The 23252-nt window shown below is 41.7% G+C and overlaps 1 protein-coding gene across 1 annotated transcript in view; it reads right to left on the reverse strand.

Annotated features, from left to right (window-relative positions):
* FRK (fyn related Src family tyrosine kinase) overlaps positions 1-23252 on the reverse strand; it is a 122184-nt gene that overhangs the window by 46748 nt on the left and 52184 nt on the right. Inside the window, exons 2-3 of the mRNA XM_040350266.1 lie at positions 19073-19194; positions 6283-6446 (exon numbers count right to left, since the gene is read on the reverse strand). Of these exons, the coding sequence (XP_040206200.1) occupies positions 6283-6446; positions 19073-19194 (286 nt within the window). The remainder of the gene's footprint in view (positions 1-6282; positions 6447-19072; positions 19195-23252) is intronic.

Below are 23252 nucleotides of genomic sequence, written 5' to 3' on the forward strand. Positions count from 1 at the left end.
AAAACCAAAAACGCTCAAATACGCGCATATCGCGCGTATTGCGCGACAAAAAAGGGTCCGGAACTTCTTTTGACTACAGGCGATGCGCGTCAGGCGCATCAGCGTGCAGATGTGAACCATGCCCATAGCCTTACATGTATTTTGGTCCCTCTGGCGTTTGTGCGCGTCGCGCTACAGGCGACAAAACGCCAAGGTGTGAATGGGCTCTTAGATCTACAGTGACTGCACTTGAAAGTGAACTTTCAGTGCACTTTCAAGTGCACTTGTAGTGCAAAGTGGATTTGCCTTTCGTAAATAACATCCATTGTGGTTTTTTTTTAAATTGACGCTCTTCTTTTGTTTATAGCGCAAAAAATAAAAACCGCAGAGGTGATCAAATACCACCAAACAAAAGCTCTATTTGTGGGGTGGGGGGGGGTATAAAGATTTCATTTTGGTACAGTGTTGCATGACCGTGCAATTGTCATTTAAAGTGCGACAGCGCTGAAAACGAAAAATTGGTCTGGGCAGGAAGGGGGTGAAAATGCCCGGTATTGAAGTGGTTAATGACCGGAATTTTTTTTGCGATAGGGCACTGCATCGCTTTAACTGACAATTGCGCAGTCGTACGAAGCTGAACCCAAACAAAATTGACGTCCTTTTTTTCCCCACTTTCTTTCGGTGGTATTTGATCACCTCTGCAGTTTTAATTTTTTTGTACTATAAACAAAAAAGGCTGCCAATTTAAAAAAAAAAAAAATTTTTTACTTTCTGCTATAATTCTGCTATAATACACATCCCAAAAAAATACGAAAAACAAATGTATTCATCAGTTTAGGCCGATATATATTCTTTTACATATTTTTGTATATACAGTATATATATGTAAAAATGACACTGGCAGGAAAGAGGTTAGCACTAGGTAGCCATCAAGGGGTTAAGTATTTTCCCTCAGCGTGTTCTAACTAACTGTGTTCTAACTGTAGAGGGGGTGGGCTTACTGAAATGTGACAGAAATTACTGCTACCGATCACTGGGAGCAGTATATCCTTATCATGTCACTATGTAGAACGGGGAAATGCCTTGTTTACAGTTCCCAGTTCTGCCTCTCCTTGCTGCGTTTGCAGGTCGCCAGTGGACATCAAGTGCGCATGCTAGCCTGCCTTTGAGGACTGACATACTGGTACATCAATTTGCACAGGAGAGCCGACCTTCCGGCAAGTGGTTAAAGCATAACTTATGGTTCCAAAATCAGGGTGTAAGGAGGTTCTTTCATATATATCCTTCAGCACTGTGATATTTGCTGATTTTGTTCAGCTAAATTAATATTTAATTTCTATATGTATGTTTTAATGATGTTTAACTATTAAAGCGGAGGTTCTGCTGGAAAACTTTTTTTTTTTTCAGACTACTCAGCTGCTGTTCAAATACAAATTGCTTTACTTACTAGTGCCGATCTTGCAGCCGCCACGATCGTGCTTTGCCAGGAAAGAATATTTTATAAAACTTTGTGATGGACATTGCCATCTTCATTGTGGGCACCTTGAAGCCCTCCTGTATGTCTTCCGGGATGCGGCGAATGCTGATGTCCCAGCATTCACCGCGTAATCCCGCGCATGCGCAGTGTTGACGGCGAGCCGCACCGTCAACACTGCACAGTTGCCATCACAACGGCCGGCGGCGTCCTGAAAAGGACACGCCCCGCTGTGACGTTACACTATTCCTTCTTTACCAGCACAGCGTCACGTGACAGCACAGCTAACGCGAGACTACATGCGCAGCTAGTTCTGTTGATGTGCTATGATTGGCCCGCACGTCACTGCAAGAAGACCAAACAAACAGCGCCCACAATGCACAGCGCCGTCGGGGAAAATAGCGACACGCCCACTCCCCGCTGGGATGGAAACCCGGAAGCACAGCAGATTACCGCTATGATGCTTAAATGGGATGGAGGTTAAGGATGCTGGAAAGTTCATTTTGAGGGTGAACCTCCGCTTTAATAAAATATTTTTCTACTATAATACTTTGCATACTTGTACATTTACACTATTAGTGCCTTAAAAGTCAGTTTAGGAGAAACCTCTCTCTCTTTCATGGTTTAAAAAAAAGTCTATTCTGTAAATTGGTTCCAGCATTGCTGGAGGCCACCATTTTGTTCAAGGCCAGATGATTCACTTCCTTATTGGAAACTCTTTCCCTCTCCTTGGTTTTAAAAACTAATGTCACTTTCTTCAATTAAAATGTGTACATTTGCAGCCTTGATTGTATGTCTTGGCTCAGTTAGAAGCTTAAAGTGCTGAAGTTCACAGGGTGCTAATGGAGGAGAAAGTAGAGAATATCAAGGAGATAAGATAAGACACTATCCTTGTAAGTTTAACTCTTTTGTGTCTCTTGTGTCAGAGTTTGTTCTATCACTTCTCCTGCTTTTCTTGTTTCTCTGCATAAATTGGCTTATTCCTGCTGCTTTATTTACCTTTCAGCAACAGTAAACCCTAAAGCCTAGTAAACACAATGAGATTATCGAGCAAATGATCGTCTATTTTTTTTTTTTTTTTGGCATTCTAGTTTCCATATCGAATACGAATAGGTTGCGAATATTCTCATACAACAGAAAAAAAATTCAGAAGTGCTGTAGTGTATTTGTATTGTATTTTCAAACTAAACCTGTACTGATTAAACGAAAATTGTACAATCTGGTATCATGCAAGAAAATATTTTGTGTTTGTCCCTTTAGAAAATTTCGGAACAACAGCCGTCTACAAACGATCAGATTATCAAACGATTGTGTCGAAAGTGGACATTTTCATCCGGTTTTCTCATCACGTGTACAAGGCTTAAGGCTGTCAGCTATCTGGCTTCTAGTGGTATGATTTTAGGCACAGTGCCGAAAGTAGAGAGCAACCGAGCATGTGCAGAGCAGGGTGCATTTCTGGATTTTAAACAGTATAGACACTTATTTTTAATGTTTTACATAGCTATACCTGCAAATTGGGCCAGTCTGAAGTGATCTATCAAGACTTTATTTTTTGACTAAAGTTTCATTTTAAGAAGTGCAGTGGTAGTAGTGTAGTCTGGAGATTTTAGTCAAAAACTAAAACAATTCAGATGACTAAAATTTGACCAAAGCCGGGCCGCAGCTCCAAGTCTGAATGGATACACAGAGCTGCAGCTCTGCTCGAGTTGCTCATAGCAAGCTGTTTGCTGTGGGGACACTCAACAGGAGGGAGGGGCCAGAAGCTTCAGCCAGGGACCGGAGAAGAGGAGGATCCAGGCTGCCCTGTGTAAAAGCACTGCACATGGCAGGTAAGTATGACATGTTTATTATTTTAATAGAAAAAAATTGAGACTACAATCACTTTAAGGTTTGAACATGCACTACAGACACAGATTAAGCCGTTTTGATATATAGGGGTTTATTTACTATAGCGCGAATTTGCAAATGTGCAAATTAATAGTCGCAAAATGGGCAAAACCATGAAATATCACTGAAAGTCTAGAAGAGATAAATTCCCCCTCATTCTACAACTATGTACTAGCACAAGTGCGCATGCTCAGACATGCAAAATAGTCACCATTTAACTCCCATTAATTTTTTAGTAAATTTGCAAATTCGCACGTGACTAAAAAGCGTTTGCGAACGTGATATATATAGCCAAATGCAAGTTTCAACTATTGCTTATAATTCTACAATTGCTACTTCCACAAAAAATAAATAAAACATTTCATTTTGAGATGAACTACGGTATTTATTTCTCCAGAATAAATTGTCCTTGCTGGGTTTTTATGTTGCTTCTTCATATATATATATATATATATATATATATATATATATATATATATATATATATATATTTAAGAGTATAGGGGGTTATCCACAAAGCCTTGGCGCAACGTAACTTTTCTGATTTAAGTTACTCCGCCGCAAAATTCCAAAGTTAGGTGCCGATCCACAAAGCACTTACCTGGAATTTTGCGGCGCTGTAACTTAAATCCGTCCGGCGCAAGGCGTTCCTATTCAAATGGGCGAGTCCCATTTAAATTAGGCGCGCTCCCGCGCCGGACGTACTGCGCATGCTCCGTCGGGTAAATTACCCGACGTGCATTGCGCTAACTGACGTCGCTCCGACGTCATTTGCTTAGACGTTACCGTAAATGGCGTCCAGCGCCATTCACGGACGTCTTACGCAAACGACGTAGAATTTAAAATTCGACGCGGGAACGACGGCCATACTTAACATGGCTTAGGACAACTAGGGCTTAGCCCTAGTTTTACGCGGCGGAACTCGACGTAAACGACGTAGATTTAGAGCGACGGGCCCGTCGGAGCGTTCGTGGATCGCCGTAACTGGTCATTTGCATATTCTACGCCGGCCTCAATGGCCTCGCCACCTAGCGGCCGGCCTAGAATTGCATCCTTAAGATCCGACAGTGTAATTCAATTACACATGTCGGATCTTCGTCCTAACTATGGGAAACTGAGTCTGTGGATCAGTTCCATAGTTAGGACCAGGGATACGACGGCGTAACAGCAGTTACGCCGCCGTATCTCTTTTGAGGATCTGGCCCATTATGTTTTCATGTTTTGGTAAAATATATTTTTCTCTGTCTCTCTCACTTGTTGCTCTCCATCTCACAAAAATCTAATACAAAACTCCCACAGGTGTCTTCACAAACCACAAATAATACCATTGCTGATTCAAATTTTAAATGAGTCACAATTTTGTGTGTTTAGTATTTTCAAATGATCATAATTTGATCCCAAAAAATGTGATATGTGTACCAACATCTGTGACCAAAATGTCATTCCCAAAATTCAGAGGGTAACATCACTATTTTATACTAACACACCAAGAACCACCAAATATCACAGAATGAATCAAGAAGCATAACTCCTGACTAATGTCATATAGGTATATGTCCAAAGAAATGTAGTATTTATGTGTATGAGGGTTCCACCACCATTGCAAATCATGCCATGTTTTCCATGGGCAAGGACAATAATCAGCTTTGGGAATTCCCCACCAGCACTAATTGTAGCCTCTTACCAAGCAAACAGCAATACAATTTGAGATGGTTCAGCATGCTGACAGTAATTATCCATACACAGCCTTCAAAACAGCTGGCATATGCCAGAAACAGGCTGTTAAATGGTTCTCCGGCCTTGTACAGTACATCTACATTGATTAACTTATTGTACCCCTGGGACTTAGGACTGTTTGACACCACAGAGATGCAGACTCCATACATATGGCAGTACAGTGGCAAACTGGTTAGCACTTCTGCTTCACAGCACTTGGGTTGTTGGTTCAAATCCCAAACATGCCACTTCATGTAGAGAAGTTGTCTGTTCTCCCTATGTTGTTAAACATAACTCCTGACTCATGTCCTTACCCAAATTATGTCTAAATGTAGTGTTTATGCAGAGGAGGATTGGACCACCATTGCAAATTGTGTCATATGTTTTCCATGGGCAAGGACAATAATCAGCCTTCAGATTTCCCCACCAGCACTAATTGCAGCCTCTTACCCAGCAAAAAGCAACAAAATGTGAGAGGGCTCAGCATGCTGACAGTAATCAGCCATACCCAGCCTTTAAAACAGATGGCATATGCCAGAAACCATTGTTCAATTGTTCTCCGGCCTTCAACAGTACATCTACATTGATTAACTTATTGCACCTCTGGGACTTAGGACAGTTTGACTACACAGAGATGCAGACTCCATCCATGTGGCAGCACAGTGGCTAACTGATTAGCACTTCTGCCTAGCAGGACTGGGGTTGTTGGTTTGAATCCCTAATATGCCACTACCTGGATAGAGGTTTGTATGTTCTTCCTCTGTTGTGGTGTTAAAAGTTTTTTTCACCAATGATTACATTTTTGGCAGGTTTCACATAATGAAAACACAAGAAATAACATTATAAATCAAGCGAGTGTGGGTTTGCACCAAAACTATAACTGTGTATTTTGGGCCAGATATGAATGTATAAGTCTGGTGTGATCCTGCACACATATTTTAATGTTGTATGCTGATGATGAATGACGATTGCACTTTGTCAACAATTTGTCTGAAGCAGCCCTGATCAGCTTCTACCTGAACTCTTCTCCTGCTTATCCCATTATCTTGGGGTATTCCTGGCTAAAACCCACACATGAATGTTTTCTCTGTAGTCTGTACAGGGGATCTGTTCCTCTCTGAATTATAAGCAATGTAGAATAGCATATTGGGAATGATATAGCTCACTTAGCTGAATACATGAAAATTTTATACACACATAGACATAAATGAGGAATACGTAAATACCTTTTTACATGGGTTTGTGAGCTTGCAGCAGAGACCATCATTTACATTTCTGTAATTTTGCACAAGTCCCTCCAAATCCCTGAATGTTTTTCTCGGTGATATATAAAATCCTCCATTATCAAGCCTTCTAATTCTGTAGTGTTTCACGGCGTTGCCATCATAGACTAGAAAGAAAAAAAGCAAATTCGATATTTGTTTGTTGTCCAACCCAAACTATATTGATAAATCTAAGCAATATGGCAGTCATGTTTTAATCTAAAGCGCTACTTTGGTACAACATACAGTATCCAGTATCATTGCTACACAAGTCATTTTGTTATTCATTGTTTTTGAAAATTACCCTTCCATTTCAGTCAGCTGTCAATTTCTAACACAAATTTTATGTGGCAGCAATAATTTATTTGTGTATAGGACTTCCTAGATTTCCCATTACCCTGTCTCATGCAATTGGTTCACTGTTCTTTTTCACCATTCTGCTTAGAGCTTGAGATCACATTCTATCTTTGGTGAAATACTTTTAGCCTGTGCATGTGGAAACAGTCATTGCACTATGGGAATAGATTTTTTTTTCCATGTCCAAAAATACTCAGCTATGAATGATAAACCGAAGAAAAGTGTTTGCACAAGAAAGAAAACATCATAAGAGATGATCACAATAGTTTGTTTTAACAGAAAATGTTGTCATTTTTCTAAAGTGACATAAATATTATTTTAAAGGAAAAAACAGTAAGTTCTTCTTTTAGCAGGGCTGTCTTGTTGCCTGGGCACACTTGGGCACTGTCCAGGGGCCCCAGGTGCATGGGGACCCCATGCTAATCTTGCATTACATCATACTTGGCAACTGCCCCATATCTGCTAGGATAGTCATACATTTTTCTTAGTTTTCCCAGGATGGTCGTGTCCTGAGCAGTGTCCCAGAACTTGTACTTTGCCCTCCTGATCCCAGTATCTTGCCTTCTTTATCCCCCCCCCCCTTTTTGTGTTGATTTAGTCTTTAATTTATGGCATGTTTTCTTATTCTTCAAAATCAATTTTATTGAAAGTACTAATAAATATAACGGTATGTTTAAATCAACTATTTATGCTTTAATTCTTGAGAGTAGGTGCGTAAATTTGGGGCAGGCTGGTAGGGATCCAAATGCATTACTTTGCCCAGGAGCACATGATGCTATTAAGATGGCCCTGTCTCCTAGAACAAGTTTTTTTTAAGTATTTCTACTGTGTAGCTACAGGGAAAGGGCTCCAACACTCACCTTATAAACAGCATTATTGCGGAATTTCTGCACTTGATGATCAATTATTCAATTTTATACATAAAATAGGCAATGGTCATTTTACAGGACATGTGCCCATATGAAAAACATCTTTCAAATCAGTGGGAAAAGACCCACAGGCAGTAACGGGACAAGGTCATCCAGTGCCCAGGGTGAAGGTGACAAACCACACCCCAGAGGGGATAGGCTAACAGTGGCATATGCAAATAAATGTATTGAATTTATATAATGTTTGTGGAATGTGTCACATCACATGAATCTCTTTTCAGAGCATGTTTGACAGGTTGCAAGGAGGCGATATGTAATCTCCTTGCTGCCTGTTTTATCCCTGAAATTGCTGACCCATTAAATGTGGTTATAACACAATAACACAGATTAAAAGTGTGTTCACCCTAAATCAGGCCGGTGTCCCCACTGCTGGGAAATATCATTGTAGTCACAGCTGCTGTATTTTGTTAGTATAATATAGAATAAGGAGCACAGGAGAATACTCTGGGCTCACACCTGCTGCACCTGGATTAGCTTGGTACCTGCCGATCTACCCACTTCCTGCATATGGGTGGGCTCCTCCAGAAGATCCATAGAATGCAATTTGCAAAATACACCTCCTCCTCTGCAATAGAGCCCCTTCTGTATCTGGTAGGACGTGTACCTGGAATCGCAGACATGTTCTGCAGCTCCTGAGTACAACTGTGGGCCACAAACACTTACCCTTGTAAAGTAGAGGAGCTCGTAGTGCCATCCTGTCAGTACATGCTTTTAGGTCTGTGTAATTACAGGAGTGGTCCTATTTAGGGCTCCATGGTGGCTTTGGGAAGGCTCAGGCTCCATGCTGCCTCATGGTATGTGCTCGGAGGTGCAAGGCACAAAGGGAAGGGAACACTGCAAACACAGCAACTTGCTCCAAGCACCCCTTTCCCCCTGGCTGTCTATCTGTTGCTACCTACTGGCAGGATGTTTTGTGCACATCAGGGTTCCAGTACAGGTGACTTGTTAAGTACCTAATAGAACGCCTAGTAACTCTTACTGATCAGCAATCACGGGAGTACAGGACTAGTGTCAGGAGATGCCAGTACTAGAAGGGTAGTCTTCCCTCACTCCCTATTCACACCACTGAGACTCAGGTTTGTCCTCACAGTAGGCTCCTGCTTCTCCTGATAGGAGTGGCATTACAGTCACTCCTTTCAGTGAGGAAAGGGACCAGCAGCTACATTTCCTGGGTGTCCCCTCAACATAGAGTCCCGGGCATGTGCCTTTTCTGCAAAAAAAAAATATATATATCGGTCAAATTACCTTAGCCAACACTTATATTGGGAAGGTCTGAACCTCTGTCATGTTTTTATTGATGATCTCACCCTGTCCTGGTGACCACACAGACAAAGAGGAGATCTTTCCAATGGGGCAGAGACAGCAATAACAATGTGACATTGGTTCTCACCCTGTCTTATTCAATTTACATATTAGAGATGTGGTGACTACACAGGACAGCTTCTGATTGTTCCAAAAAGAATGATCAGAACGTTTTGGGTGAGTTCTTTATATAGCATTATATGTAGCACTATCTTATCCCCATGTAATTAACAGGGAATAAAATAAATAATCCAGCAATCTTCAAATCCACATCATGTTCTTATAAGCTTCCAATTCAAGGTTAGGTTGTTGTAAAACCACATGAAGATTGTACAAACAATACTACAATGTGAGCTAATGTATGAGTGTCTTTACTTTAATTGTCTCCTCAAACTCTCATAAAGCTGTATACAGTTTTTTTTAGTGTGTACATTTCTGCCATCTCAGTGGGTTCACACTGCTGCAAATTCTTTTGCGAATTTGAGCCGTTGCGATCGCTCAAATTCACAAGTCATTAAAATAACATTGTTTTCCATTAGTGCCATTCACTTCAGTGTGATGCGAATCTAAGCTGCGGGAAAAAGGGGTCCTGTGCAAGTTTGATCTGTGTGCGATGCGAGTTCAGCTCTATAGACTGACATTCCCTGAAATGGTGGCCGCAAATCACGGCAAAATCACGATTTTGAATTTGCAGCAGTGTGAACCTAGCCTAAATTACCAATAACTGCATCCACTCTTCATCATTGTGTAGCATGCTTCCCAGCTCAGTCCAGGTTAGCATAATATGTGCAAAATTCAAGTATAACCAAACAGGAAATAGAAAATAGTCAAGTATCACATACCTTATCAGGTGACCTTTAGAATGTAAGTAATGTTACAAATAATAAAATGTTATCAGACAGGTCGATGTCTGTGCAAAATGAGCTAATAATTCATATCCTACGATGATTAAATAGAAGTACAATTTAAAGCAGAAAGAAACAATGTTGGTTTTAGTTGTGTTTGTGTCTTTTTGTTAGTGTCATAAAAAAATGAAATTTAATCGAATCCCTAAGAAAAGTATGCATGCACCTAGCTGAAATTTTGAGCAAAGCTTGAACTGTGTGCTTAACTACTTCAGCCCCAAAAGAATTTACCCCCTTCCTAACCGGAGCACTTTTATATGGCACTGTGTCGCTTTAACTGACAATTGCGCGTTTTTTTCCCACAAATAGAGATTTCTTTTGGTGGTATTTGATCATCTCTGTGGTCTACATTTTTTGCACTATAAACAAAAAAAGCAACCATTTTGAAAAATATATATATTTTTTTCTTTTTGCTATAATAAATATCCCCAAAAATATATAAAAAACAAATTTCTTTCTCAGTTTAGGCCGATATGTATTCTTCTACATATTTTAGGTAATAAGCGTATTTTGATTGGTTTGAGCAAAAGTCATAGGGGCAGATCCACAAAAGGATTACGCCGGCGTATCTACTGATACGCCAGCGTAATTTTAAATTTCCCGCGTCGTATCTTTGTTTTGTATCCACAAAACAAGATACAATGGCATCTGGGATCGATCCAACAGGTGTACGTCTTAGTACGCCGTCGGATCTAAGCTGCAATTTTTTGGCGGCCGCTAGGTGGCGTTCCCGTCGAAATCCGCGTTGAGTATGCAAATTAGCTAGTTACGGCGATTCACGAACGTACGTCGGCCCGGCGCATTTTTTTACGTAGTTTTCGTTCGGCTTTTTCCAGGGTATAGTTAAAGGTGCTATATGGTGGCGTACTCAATGTTAAGTATGGCCGTCGTTCCCGCGTACAATTTTGAATTTTTTACGTCGTTTGCGTAAGTCGTTCGCAAATAGGAATTTGCATAGAATGACGTCACCGTTGTAAGCATTGGCTTGTTCCGGTTAAATTTCGAGCATGCGCACTGGGATACCCCCAGGGACGGCGCAGGCGCAGTTAAAAAAAAACGTTGTTTACGTCGGGTCACGACGTATCTACATAAAAACACGCCCCCATTACATCCATTTGAATTCCGCGCCCTTACGCCGCAAGACATACACTACGCCGCCGTAACTTACGGCGCAAATTCGTTGAGGATTCGAAACAAAAAAAGTAAGTTACAGCGGCGTAGTGTATCTTAGATACGCTACGCCCGGCGCAATAATGCGCTATTGTACGTGGATCTACCCCAGAGTGTCTACAAAATAGGGGATAGATTTATGGAATTTTTTTATAATTTTTTTTTACTGGTAATGGCGGCAATTTTTATCATGACTGCGACATTATGGCGGACACATCGAACACTTTTGACGCTACTTTGGGACTATAAAAATGATTACTGTCTAAATGACACTGGCAGGGAAGGGGTTAAACACTAGGGGGCGATCAAGGGGTTAAGTTTGTCCTAGGGAGTGATTCTAACTGTGGGGGGATGGGCTACCACTGACATGACAGCGATCACTGCTCCTGATGACAGGGAGCCCTAGACCCCTTTCATGTCACTAGGCAAAAAAGGCAAATGCCTTGTTTACATAGGCATCTCCCCGTTCTGCAGCTCTGTGTCACGATCACGGGACACCAGCGGACATCGAGTCTGCGGGACCCGTGGGCACGGTCATGGAGTACACATGCCCACTAAGCCTCGATTTAAAGGGGACGTACCTGTACGCCCATTTGCACCATTGTGCCAACGTACATCGTCGTGTGCTGGTCGGCAAGTGGTTAAAAGCAGCGGTATCTCCACTAATGTTACAAAAGTATGTAACCTTTACACAAACCTTTTGCTTTCTGCAATACATGTATTTTGCTGTATGTTTTATACCTTTAAAAATAGTTCAAGTACAGAAAAACACCTAACAGAAAAATACCGGCCAAAAAATCTGTGTGCTCCAAATTTCGTGTTTGAGCTGACAGCACTGTGCCTTTGCTGCACTGAAACCCAAAATAGAGCTGTCAGCCCTGTCTGCCAAAAAAACAAAGTTACACCTATCCACTACCCCTCTCTGTCCCACTCTACATGCAGTACATTGCTTTTTTTCCCCCAACAAAAACAATGCTGTTGCCCTTACTCTCAAGAGTCACCCTACACACTGTGGGCCAGATTCACATAGGTTAGCGGATCTTTAGATCCGCGTAACCTATGTGATTTAAGATCCGCCACCGCAAGTTTTTGAAGCAAGTGGGTAATTCACAAAACACTTACCTCAAAACCTGCGGCGGCGTATCGTAAATCCTCCGGCGGAATTCAAATTCCGCGGCTAGGGGGAGTGTACTATTCAAATCAGGCGCGTTCCCGCGCTGATCAAATAGCGCATGCGCCGTCCGGAAATTTTCCCAGCGTGCATTGCTCCAAATGACGTCGCAAGGACGTCATTGGTTTCGACGTTTACGTAAATTACGTCCATCCGTATGCGCAAACCACTTACGCAAACGACGTAAAAAATTAAAATATCGTCGCGGGAACGACGGCCATACTTAACATTGGCTGCGCCTCATAGAAGCAGGGGTAACTATACGCCGGAAAAAGCCGAATGCAAACGACGTAAAAAAAAAGCACCGGGCGGTCGTTCGTTTTGGAATCGGCGTATCACCTCATTTGCATAATCGTTGTGTAAATAAATCGAAACGCCACCTAGCGGCCGGCCTGGAATTGCAGCCTAAGATCCGACAGTGTAACACAGTTACACCTGTCGGATCTTAGGCATATCTATGCGTAACTGATTCTATGATTCAGTCGCATAGATACGACCGGCACAACTCAGAGATACGACGGTGTATCAGGAGATACACCCTCGCATCTCTATGTGAATCTGGCCCTGTATATGTGTCAGGAAGTGGAAGGGAGCATTTTTCAAGACTAGCTAGGTTTAGCCTGAAATTCTACTATAACAGGAAATACAAGTTTTTGTCAGGTTACAAGAAGTTGTAACAAATCTCAGAAATAAAAATATATATCAATAATCAATGCAACACAAACAAGATACAGTATCTTGTGGTTTTGGAATGAGTTTTTGAAAAAAAACATTACATACGCTGTTAGAAATTGTGTTCAAGAAATCTTTCCATTTCCACATTTTGTGCTCCATGAAATGTATTAAGATTTCTGAGATTCAGAAAAATATTTTTGTGATTGCTAACTTTTTACTCCTGATTTGGGTATAGTAAAAGATCAAAAGTGTTGGGATTGAGGTTTTAAAAGCAAAATTCCGTGCAAAATATATACAGGGTAAGTGTCATGCCCAGCAGAGGCCACTTCCATTTGTGAGCTATTAGGTCTCCCTTCTAGCCTTCGAAAATCAAACAGAAAGACTGACAATATTTCTAAAACAGAAAATGCTACATTTCCCTCTGAGCAGCAAACTTAGGGCAGTTACTGCTTAGCTTAAAGTGGTTCTAAAGACAGGTTTTTTATATAATGCATTCTATGCATTAAGATAAAAAACACTTCTGTGTGTAGCAGCCCCCCTAATACTTGATCAATCCAGTGATGTTGCTCAGGAGTCACAGAGTACTTTCCCTCCTTATTGGCTGAGACAGTCAATCAAAGCCAGTGAGCCAATGAGGAGAGAGGGGACGGGGCCGAGCCACAGCTCCATGTCCAAATGGACGCACAGTGCAGTGGATCAGCTTGGGTGCCCCCATAGCAAGCTGCTTGCTGTGGGGGCACTTTTCAGGAGAGAGGGGCCAGGAGTGCCGGAGAGGGACCCGAGAAGAGGAGGATCTGGGCTGCTCTGTGCAAAACCATTGCACAGAGCAGGTAAGTATAACATGTTTGTTGTTTTTAAACAAACAAAACAAGCCTTTAATATCACTTTAAATATGCTCTAAACTCCCTAATAGACAACAAAATATATACACCAGATTAAGTAATAATCTGATACCAGAGGTATACAATAACATATCAGTTTAATGGTAACAAACACTATAAACACCAAGGAAACTGGCAATGTGAACTCAGATGTCTAAATATGTTACTGTCCCCACCATAAACATCCCTATAATAACCACCAGAAATAAATATCCCTCCAAACATAAACATCCTAGCAATACATTTTCCCACCTACATAAACACCCCTTACCATTAATTAACATTCCTACCAGCAGACCACTGATACATAGCGGCATAAGGAAGAAGGAATTAATCCCACATGTCCCCTCGGCTGTGCCAAATGGGTTATACTACAGTTATAATACCAGCTAGGAGGCTGGGAACCAAAAACATTGACTGGCAGATGATTATCATGGAGAGAGAAAAGTTATTAGTATTTTAAGATGCACAAAGAGTAGCTAAAAATAAGTACATAAATAAATACATTTAAACCATAGAAATACTATACTTAGAGAACATGAGGTGACATATCTTCAGAAAATGTGACTGTCAGGTCACCTGTGGCCAGATGACAGATGCACCCCGTTGGAGTCAGGAGTGCACCACAAGGTAGTGAACCCTATGGCAGACTGCTGCGGATGGAACACAGAGTGGCTAAGGAAGGCAGGTCCACTGGAACACAAACAGGGATCCCACAGGAAGCTTGAGCCCAAGATTGCCCAGAGCGCGGTGTCTAAGATTCAGCTGGTATTCACCAGAGACTCTAGTGGTGAGGATGGCCTTGGCTGCAACTGTATCCAGGTCGTGGCCCCCAGAGTCCCTCAGCTCACGCTCCATGGGGCATAGAGGAGAGAGGGGAAGCAGCCACTCAGAATACAAGAGATAGTGAGGGGTAAGCCAAGGTCAGGGCGACTAATAATGACAGGCCAAAGGTCAGGGGCACAAGCAAACAGGAATAGAATAGTTGGGGACAAGCCAAGATCGGTACACTATACCGATAAACATAGCACACGGCAAGCAGGAACACAATGCTTAACAAACAACGGTGATCAGCAAGGCAGACCTGCAGTGCACTGGTTAATATAGAGTTCCTGATATGGCCTGGGGTGGAGCCATACAGGGAGGAGAGATTATAAAAACAGCCAGATAAGAGAGTCTGGCCTCTAAGGTGAACACATGGAGAGGAAAGTAATCTGCCAGACATTACAGTATATCCATGACAGTGACTATCAAGTTGATCCAGTGGCTGCAATCATTTCCGAGGCACTGACTTGGGTAGATATTAACTTCTGAATATTCATGATTGTCCTGCATTAGTGACTCAGAATTAAAGCCATGCAGCTAGACAACTGGTATTCTCAATAGAAGGTCAGCAATTGCAGCTACATTATTCTCCCAAAGTGACCCTGACTTTAAAGGTTCAAAATTAAAGTAAAGCTTCCCTGTAAAAAGAAGCGCTATATACTTACATTTCTGACAGTCCATACTAAAAAAAAATGCTTTGTTTTGCTTTTCTCCAATTGTTGCAGATATCCAACATTTCTGGGTATGTTGAATACCGAGAGCATGTATTTGACACACCAGGAAGTGTCAGTTATATGCAGCGACCAGGAATTGCAACACAGTGGATTTTTAAGATATGGGCCACCAGAAGGGTAAGTGTACATCATTTCTTTTTACAGGAAAGATTTGTTTCATTTTTTCATTTTCAACCAGGTAATAACCCTAATACAAAAATGCAGGCACTGTGTATATCAGCATCCATTTACTGTGCTCAACACTGCCATCACTACACAGTGATTAGGAATTATATGAAAAAAAGAACACACAAATAATATGAAATATTTTTAGAAGCCCTTCTTTAATTGCATTTAATTGCATTTTATTTTTTATATAATATTAAACATTTTTCTGGCAATTTCCTCTTATTCAGAAAAGTTGATTTAATAATTAAGAACTAAACAATTGTACCAGGTGATAAACAATTAAAAAAGTCATTTTTTTATTAATGGAAAAAGTATATCATAAATGAGTTCACTTATTTTGAAAGAATTGGTTTGATTTATAAAACTTAGCATGATATTTTTTCTTCATTTCATTTTACAGTCAGCACTATATCTTCATTGACTTTGCCAGTTTGCAATTTACTTCTGTTAATTAACAAGGTAAACTGGCAACTTAGCACAGCTTGAAAATAGATTTGTTTCATTACAATCTAAACTATTTTTTTTTTCCAAAACATGAGATTTATTACATTGCTGGTAAAAGAAAAATGCAACTGATCATTCCATGTATTGTTTCAAGCATCTGCAAAGGAAATTGCTTGTACAGTAAATGAAATGCAACTCATTAGCTGTTGCGTGTAAGCTTACCATTGTAGTCATCTCAGTTTTGCAGGGTCGTTTAGAAATCTGCATGGTTTTTGCATAAGCCAGTCAAAAACAGTATTTTCATTTGAACAGGTCTTAGGAGACAGAGAATTGTCAACCTTCATGAAATGGACATGGTGTCATTTATAGGTACGCATATACATTAAAGGAGTTGTAAAGGAAAATGTTTTTTCACCTTAATGCAATCTATGCCAACCCCCCTTATACTTACCTGACCCCTTGAAAGTCCCGCGCGCGGTCCCACGATCCTCTTTGCCACTCAGCCTGGCCGGTGATTGGCTAGAGCGGATGGATTTAGAGCAGCGCAGCCATTGGCTGGCGCTGTTGTCAATCACATCCAGTGGTGCGGCGCACCGAGGGGCGGGGCCGAGTGATCGAGTGATACAGTAAGCGCCCGCAATTAGTGACCACCATGCGAGCTCTCGCATGACTGTGGTGACTAATTGCGGGGAGGACTAGAGAGAGCCGCCGAGGGACCCCAGAAGACGTGGATCGGGGCCACTCTGTGCAAAATGAACTGTACAGTGGAGGTAAGCATGACATGTTTGTTATTTAAAAAAAAAAAAATTCCTTTAGTAACGCTTTAATTCCACTGAGGAACAAGAATAATTAATTTGAAAAACTAAAGATTTGGGGCCTACTCATAAAAAATAAAATAAAAAATTATCTGCTTAGGTTCATAGTTTTATCCCTGCATCTATACCATTATATATTAGACATGTGCATTCGTTTTCATCCGAATGCATTTTCGAGAATTTTCGTTATCGTTTTAACAGATGAAAACGAATGTGCAGAATCCGAAATCCGAAAGATCCAACATAAAAAAATGCTTTATTTTCATTGCTATAACAATTCGATATAGATAGGAGATTCAACATGACGCTGACAATAGCAATTTGTGTCTATCGAATCTGCGGTCGAATGTGCCTAACCTTAACTCTATTAGTCCAAGATTATTCTACATAGAGAGGAAAGATTTGACATTATAGGGACAGTGTTGGGGTAGACCATGCGACGTAAACGATTCGATGAAGCAGCGAAAAACATACAAACATCGAATCTGTCATTGAAGGTTAAGGCCCCGTACACGCGGTCGGTTTGGTCCGATGAGAATGAACCGAAGTTCATTTTCATCAGACCAAACCGACTGTGTGTATAGGCTATCGGTCTGTTTTCCTTCAGTCCAAAATTTTAAAACATGCTTCAAAACCGAACCGATGGACCGCTGCCCCATCGGACCAAACCGATGGTTAGTACAGAAAAGCATTGGTTCAAAACCCGCTCATGGTCAGAATCAAGTCGACGCATGCTTGGAAGCATTGAGCTTCGTTTTATTCAGCACGTCGTGTGTTTGACATCACCGTGTTCTGACCCGATCGGATTTTGGACTGATGGTGTGTACACATATCAGGCCGTACGGCCACTTCAGAGGTGAACCGATGAAAATGGTCCGTCGGACCATTCTCATCGGTTTTGTCCGACCGTGTGTATGGGGCCTAATGGTGTCTGTCGAAAGTTCTAAGAAGATTCGACAAGCAGCTAAACTGTACGACGCAGCGAGCATACATTTCCAGTCAAATGCTCGGCCCATAGGCTATAGAAGAATTTGAATGTTTGTTGACTAGTAATAATAATTCATAAATATAATTATTATTAGTGTCATACAACATTAGAATTCTTCTAGGCGGAAACATTTGACCGGAAATGTACAATTGCTGCGTTGTACAGTTTAGCTGCTCCGTCAAATCTTCTTAGAACATTCGACAGACACCATAAGCCTTCAATGACAGATTTGACCTTAATTCATTTGGATTTTCGGACAAATGCATTTTTTAATGAAACAAAATAAATAAAAATGAATTTCGGGAGTAGCTAAATAAATTAGGGCTGCGGAAATTAACGATTAATTCCTTGATTAATCATTAAATTCTTTGATCGATCAAAATTATTTTGATCGGGATGATCCGTGGATTTAGCTCCGCGGTCTTGCCCATAGGAAAGGCCGCGGCTTCGGCCTAGCTCCGGAGCCGCTGCCATCTTTCTACACCCGGCGGCGACCTAGTAGTGGCGCGAGCAGGGAGATGTGGACATTACAGTATGGGGCGAGATGTAGACATTACGGGGGAGATGTGGACATTACGGGGGAAATGTGAACATTACGGGGGAGATGTAGACATTACGGGGGAGATGTGGACATTACGGGGGAGATGTGAACATTACGGGGGAGATGTGGACATTACGGGGGAGATGTGGACATTACGGGGGAGATGTGGACATTACGGGGGAGATGTGGACATTACGGGGGAGATGTGGATATTACAGTATGGGGGGAGATGTGGATATTACAGTATGTGGGGAGATGTGGATCTTACAGTATGGGGGGAGATGTGGATATTACAGTATGTGGGGAGATGTGGATTTTACAGTATGGGGGGAGATGTGGATATTACAGTATGGGGGGAGATGTGGATATTACAGTATGAGGGGAGATGTGGATATTACAGTATAGGGGGAAGTGTGGATATTACAGAATGGGGGAGATGTGGTTCTTACAGTATGGGGGAGATGTGGACATTACAGTATGGGGGTAGATGTGGATATTACAGTATGGGGGGAGAGTTTAATAAAAAATAAAATAAAAACTGTGATTTAAAATTAATTGAAATTAGTCGATTAATCAATTAAAAAGAAATCGATTAAGGTGCTTTTACAGGCATCGAGTGATTGACCATTAAATCAGTTAACAGTTTTCCTGTCCAGTTTTCAAATTATTAGGCAACGCAAATAACTTACAATTATTGATTTCTGACCCACTACACTCATGAGTTTTTATGAACTTTTTTCCCCAACTTTTTCCAAAAAAATAAACGTTACACCCTAAAAAATATTTTCATAGACAGTAACTAAAAAACTTTAGTTTTGTAACAGTTTTGATTGTATTAAGGTAACATACCAGAAAGTGAGTAATCTCCCTTTTGGCTCTCGCTTTCCCTGATGAGAAAAGATCCAGTTTGGTTTCCTGGTAGGATGAGCTGCTTTTCAGCCTCTGACCTTTTTATTGTACGGAAGAACCACCTGCAAAAAAAATTCCCCCTCAGTCAGTAAACAGGACAGAGGTAACCTACTGTTCAATAATCTATTTTTTTTTTTGTAACCTTGACAGCTCATCATTTTCATACCACATGAAGAAAAAAAAAACGATTGGTACTTGCAGTAAACTAAATTTCCCTGGGATATGTGCTAATATACATTTTGAAGATAAACCACAAGCAGATATAAAATAAACAGATTAATGCAGCTCTGTATTCTTTAATACATCATCAAATGTAAGTCCCTGGATTCAGCCACTTGCAATCCACTGTACCTCAGGGCTCAGACTGGGAGATGGAGAAACAGCACATAGAGCCAGTCAGTTGTGCTGCAGTGCTTCTGTGATAAAAAACAACATGCTGATAGGAGAAGAGAGCAAAGAGTGATAAACTTATTAGAGTGCTGCTTCTCCTTTTACTGTCCAGTCACTTGTTGGGGGAGGAATAGCATCCATACAAAGATTTAACGTGATTGAAAATTCAGATTTTTTTTATCTTATTGCATTCTATGCATTAAGATAAAAAGCCTTCTATGTGCAGCAGCCTTCCTAAGCACCCCTAATACTTGAGATCCCTCTAACTCCAGCGATGTTGCAGGAATGTCTCAGCTGCCCGGCACTCCCCTCTTCATTGGCTAAGACAGCAGCATGGCACCCTCGGCTCCTGCTGCTGTCATCGGCTGCCCGGGACTTCCTTCTTCATTAGCTGCTGTCAATCAAAGTCAGTCAGCCAAAAGGAAATGAAAGGGGCGGGCCGGGCCACGGCTCCGTGTCTGAAAGGACACGGCTCGGCTCTGGTGCCCCAATAGAAAGCTGCTTTCTGTGGGGGTACTCAACAGGAGGGAGGAGCACAGAAGAGGGACCCTAGAAGAGGAGGACACAGAGCAGGTAAGTATAACAAGTTTGTTATGTTTAACAAAAAAAAACAAGACTTTAGAATCACTTTAACTGCAACATTGAAAAACAGGTCTTGTGTCTTGATAGGACAGAGCTGTGCAGATCTGTGCAATCTCAGAAATGTATGGACAGAAAAACAAATCATTTGGCGTATTAAATGACTTCCTATATCTATTTACTCTGTGTATTTAGCAGTTTTTTTTCTTTGTAGACCAGCTTTAACAATTTCCCTTTTTGTCCATCAGGTATCACATACTGGTGTCATAGTTGTCAAGTGTCCAGGATCTTGCTGGACAGTCCCAGGATTTTCGACACTTCCCTGGCCGTCTGTGTCCTGTGGGATGTCTGACAAGATACAGGTGATTGGCAGTCTGCTGTTAGATGCCCTGGGTATCAAGCAGTATCCTGCTTCTGGTGGATAGAGTGGTAGGTGCAGAGGCAAGGCGGTAGGCAGTTCCCCCTTCTCCCTTCGTGTTCCTCATCTTTCTATTTTACACTGCCTCATTCTGTATACTGTACTACACATTATTATACAGGATTTATATAGCGCCAACAGTTTGCACAGTGCTTTACAACATAAGGGCAGACAGTACAATTACAATACAATTCGATACAGGAGGAATCAGAGGGACCATTCCCTATTCCACACTATATTGTTTTGTACACTGTGCTGTACATTTTATTTTTTTACCCCATCCCATTCTCTATGTTGTGCTTTGCATTCCCTGTTCCACATCATTTTATTCCATACACTTAGCTATGTTTGCAAAATGATATAGACTGTGATTTCAGTAAAAGGACAAGTAGATTGCATTTTGCTAAAAGTTCCAGTCCTTATCTGGGTAAGGGGCTGCCCCTCCTAGACCCCGTCCTCCATGCTGACCTCTGTCAGTTGCCACACTACAAACTATCCAACATGAAATCACATCCACCTTATTGGTCACAACCAGCTATGCCTCCAGGTTCCCTGTACAAGCCCTTCAGGGGGTCATTAAAAGGTTTACACACTTTATTATATTTAGAGTTAAAAGAAGTGCTGACATTTTTTGAAGAACCCTTAAATATCCAAATGTTGCCAAATATGTTATGCACAGTCTATTATTGATGAACAACCCTCAGACTCCACATTTCATGTTGTTTTTCTCTCAAAATAATTATTGTTAATACTTCACTGTTGATAAGAATCTTAAGCCCCGTACACACGACCAGTTTCCTCGGCAGAATTCAGCTTCCGACCGAGTTTCTGACTGAATTCTGCCGAGAAACCCGGCCGTGTGTACACTTTCGGCCGAGGAAGCCGACGAGGAGCTCGACGAGGAAATAGAGAACATGTTCTCTATTTCCTCGTTGTTCTATGGGAGCTCTCGGCCCGCCGAGCTCCTCGGCGGCTTCAGGGCTGAACTGGCCGAGGAACTCGATGTGTTTGGCACGTCGAGTTCCTCGGCCGTGTGTACGGGGCCTCACCTATCTCACTGCACCTTCAGTGTCACTCTACTTCCTTGTCTCCTACTTCTCTTATGATTGGGGTTCCCCAAGACTCTGTCCTTGGACCTCCCCTATTTTCGATCTACACCTCCTCCCTGGGTCAGCTTCCCATGGCTTCCACTACCATTTCTATGGTGATGACACCCAAATCTATCTCTCTACCCCTCAGCATACCCCATCAGTTTCCTCACACATCACCGATGACACTTCCTCAAACTCAATCTATCCAAAACCAAGCTCATAATATTTCCTCCCCCACGTGCCCCTTCTTTTGACTTCTCAGTCAAGATTAATGGCAAAACTTTCATTCCGTCCCCACATGCCAGGTTTCTAGGGGTAACCCTGTACTCTTACTGCCCTATCAGGCCCACATCCAATCCCTGTCCAAATCATGCTGCCCCAACCTCTGCAACAACTCCATAATATGCCCCTTTTTTAACCAGAGACACTACACTGCTTCTAATTCACTCCCTGATTATCTCTAGCCACAACTACTTCAACTCCCTCCTCATTGGCTCACCTTTACATAGGCTATCCCCCCTTCAGTTTAACAAATACAATTCTCTGCCCCCATCTACATCACTAACCCGGTCTCAAAATATCATCCAAGCTGCTCTCTTCGGTCCTCCCAAGACCTCCAAGTCTCTAGCTCCCTTGTGACCTCCTCCCATGCTTGACTCCAGGATTTCTCCCAAGCTTCTCTCATCCTTTGGAACTCCATATCCCAATCTATCTGACTGTCTCCTACTTTTTTTTTCTCATACAATGCTTCCACCTCCTTTAGCGTTTTGTACATTTCCTCTGTTGTAATATTTTCATTTTTTTTTTAAACTGTTTGAATAATTTCCCCCACTCTCCTGAGTGTAGAAGACCACATTTAATACCTCCTGCCATTCCTGTTCCATCAATCTTTACTGAGCAGCTATGGCTGGCATCATATATTGTTCCTTAAAAAATATCCCCACGCCCATCCCGTGGAATATGGCTCACTCCCAGGAATTATTGTTTATTATTATTATTGTTTATTAAATATTTTTGTTAAGCGTTAAATCACATAAATATCAAAACGCTACCCGGCGACGGGACCAGGTGCCATTCGCCGTACATACAATAACAACAGTTAAATCACATACATCAAAGCCGTTAAAACAGAGAAACGTTGAAACATTAAAAAGCAATAGCATAAATCAGATAAAAAATAGATAAAAAAGCCCCGAGAAGAAAAAGAACCCCTGTCCCCCCGTCAGTTTCCACCCCCTGTCGCACAGGCATCTACCCAGCCTCAGTCCACAGAAGGGTTTTCAGTCCCTCCTGGAACTGGAGCAGGTTTGAGGTCTGCCTGAGAGCCAACGGCAGTAGGTTCCACTCTCTAGGTCCCAACCTCGAGAATGCTCTGCCCCCCACTTTTTTAATCTAAACTTTGGGACCTCCAGGCGGAATTGAGTGGCTGCTCTCAATGAACGGCCAGTGAGATGTCTTGTCAATTTCGCCTGGAGGTAAGTAGGACCTAATTTATTGAACGCCTTAAAAACTAAGATTAAAACCTTGAATCTGATCCGCTACCCCACAGGCAGCCAATGAAGGGCTGCCTGGTGCCTAGAGGTCGGGCAGTGGCTAACCGCTTGCTTCTGGACTTTCTGTAGGCGTTTGATCTGGTAGTGAG

Source organism: Rana temporaria, chromosome 4, assembly GCF_905171775.1.
Source record: "Rana temporaria chromosome 4, aRanTem1.1, whole genome shotgun sequence".
NCBI lineage: Eukaryota > Metazoa > Chordata > Amphibia > Anura > Ranidae > Rana > Rana temporaria.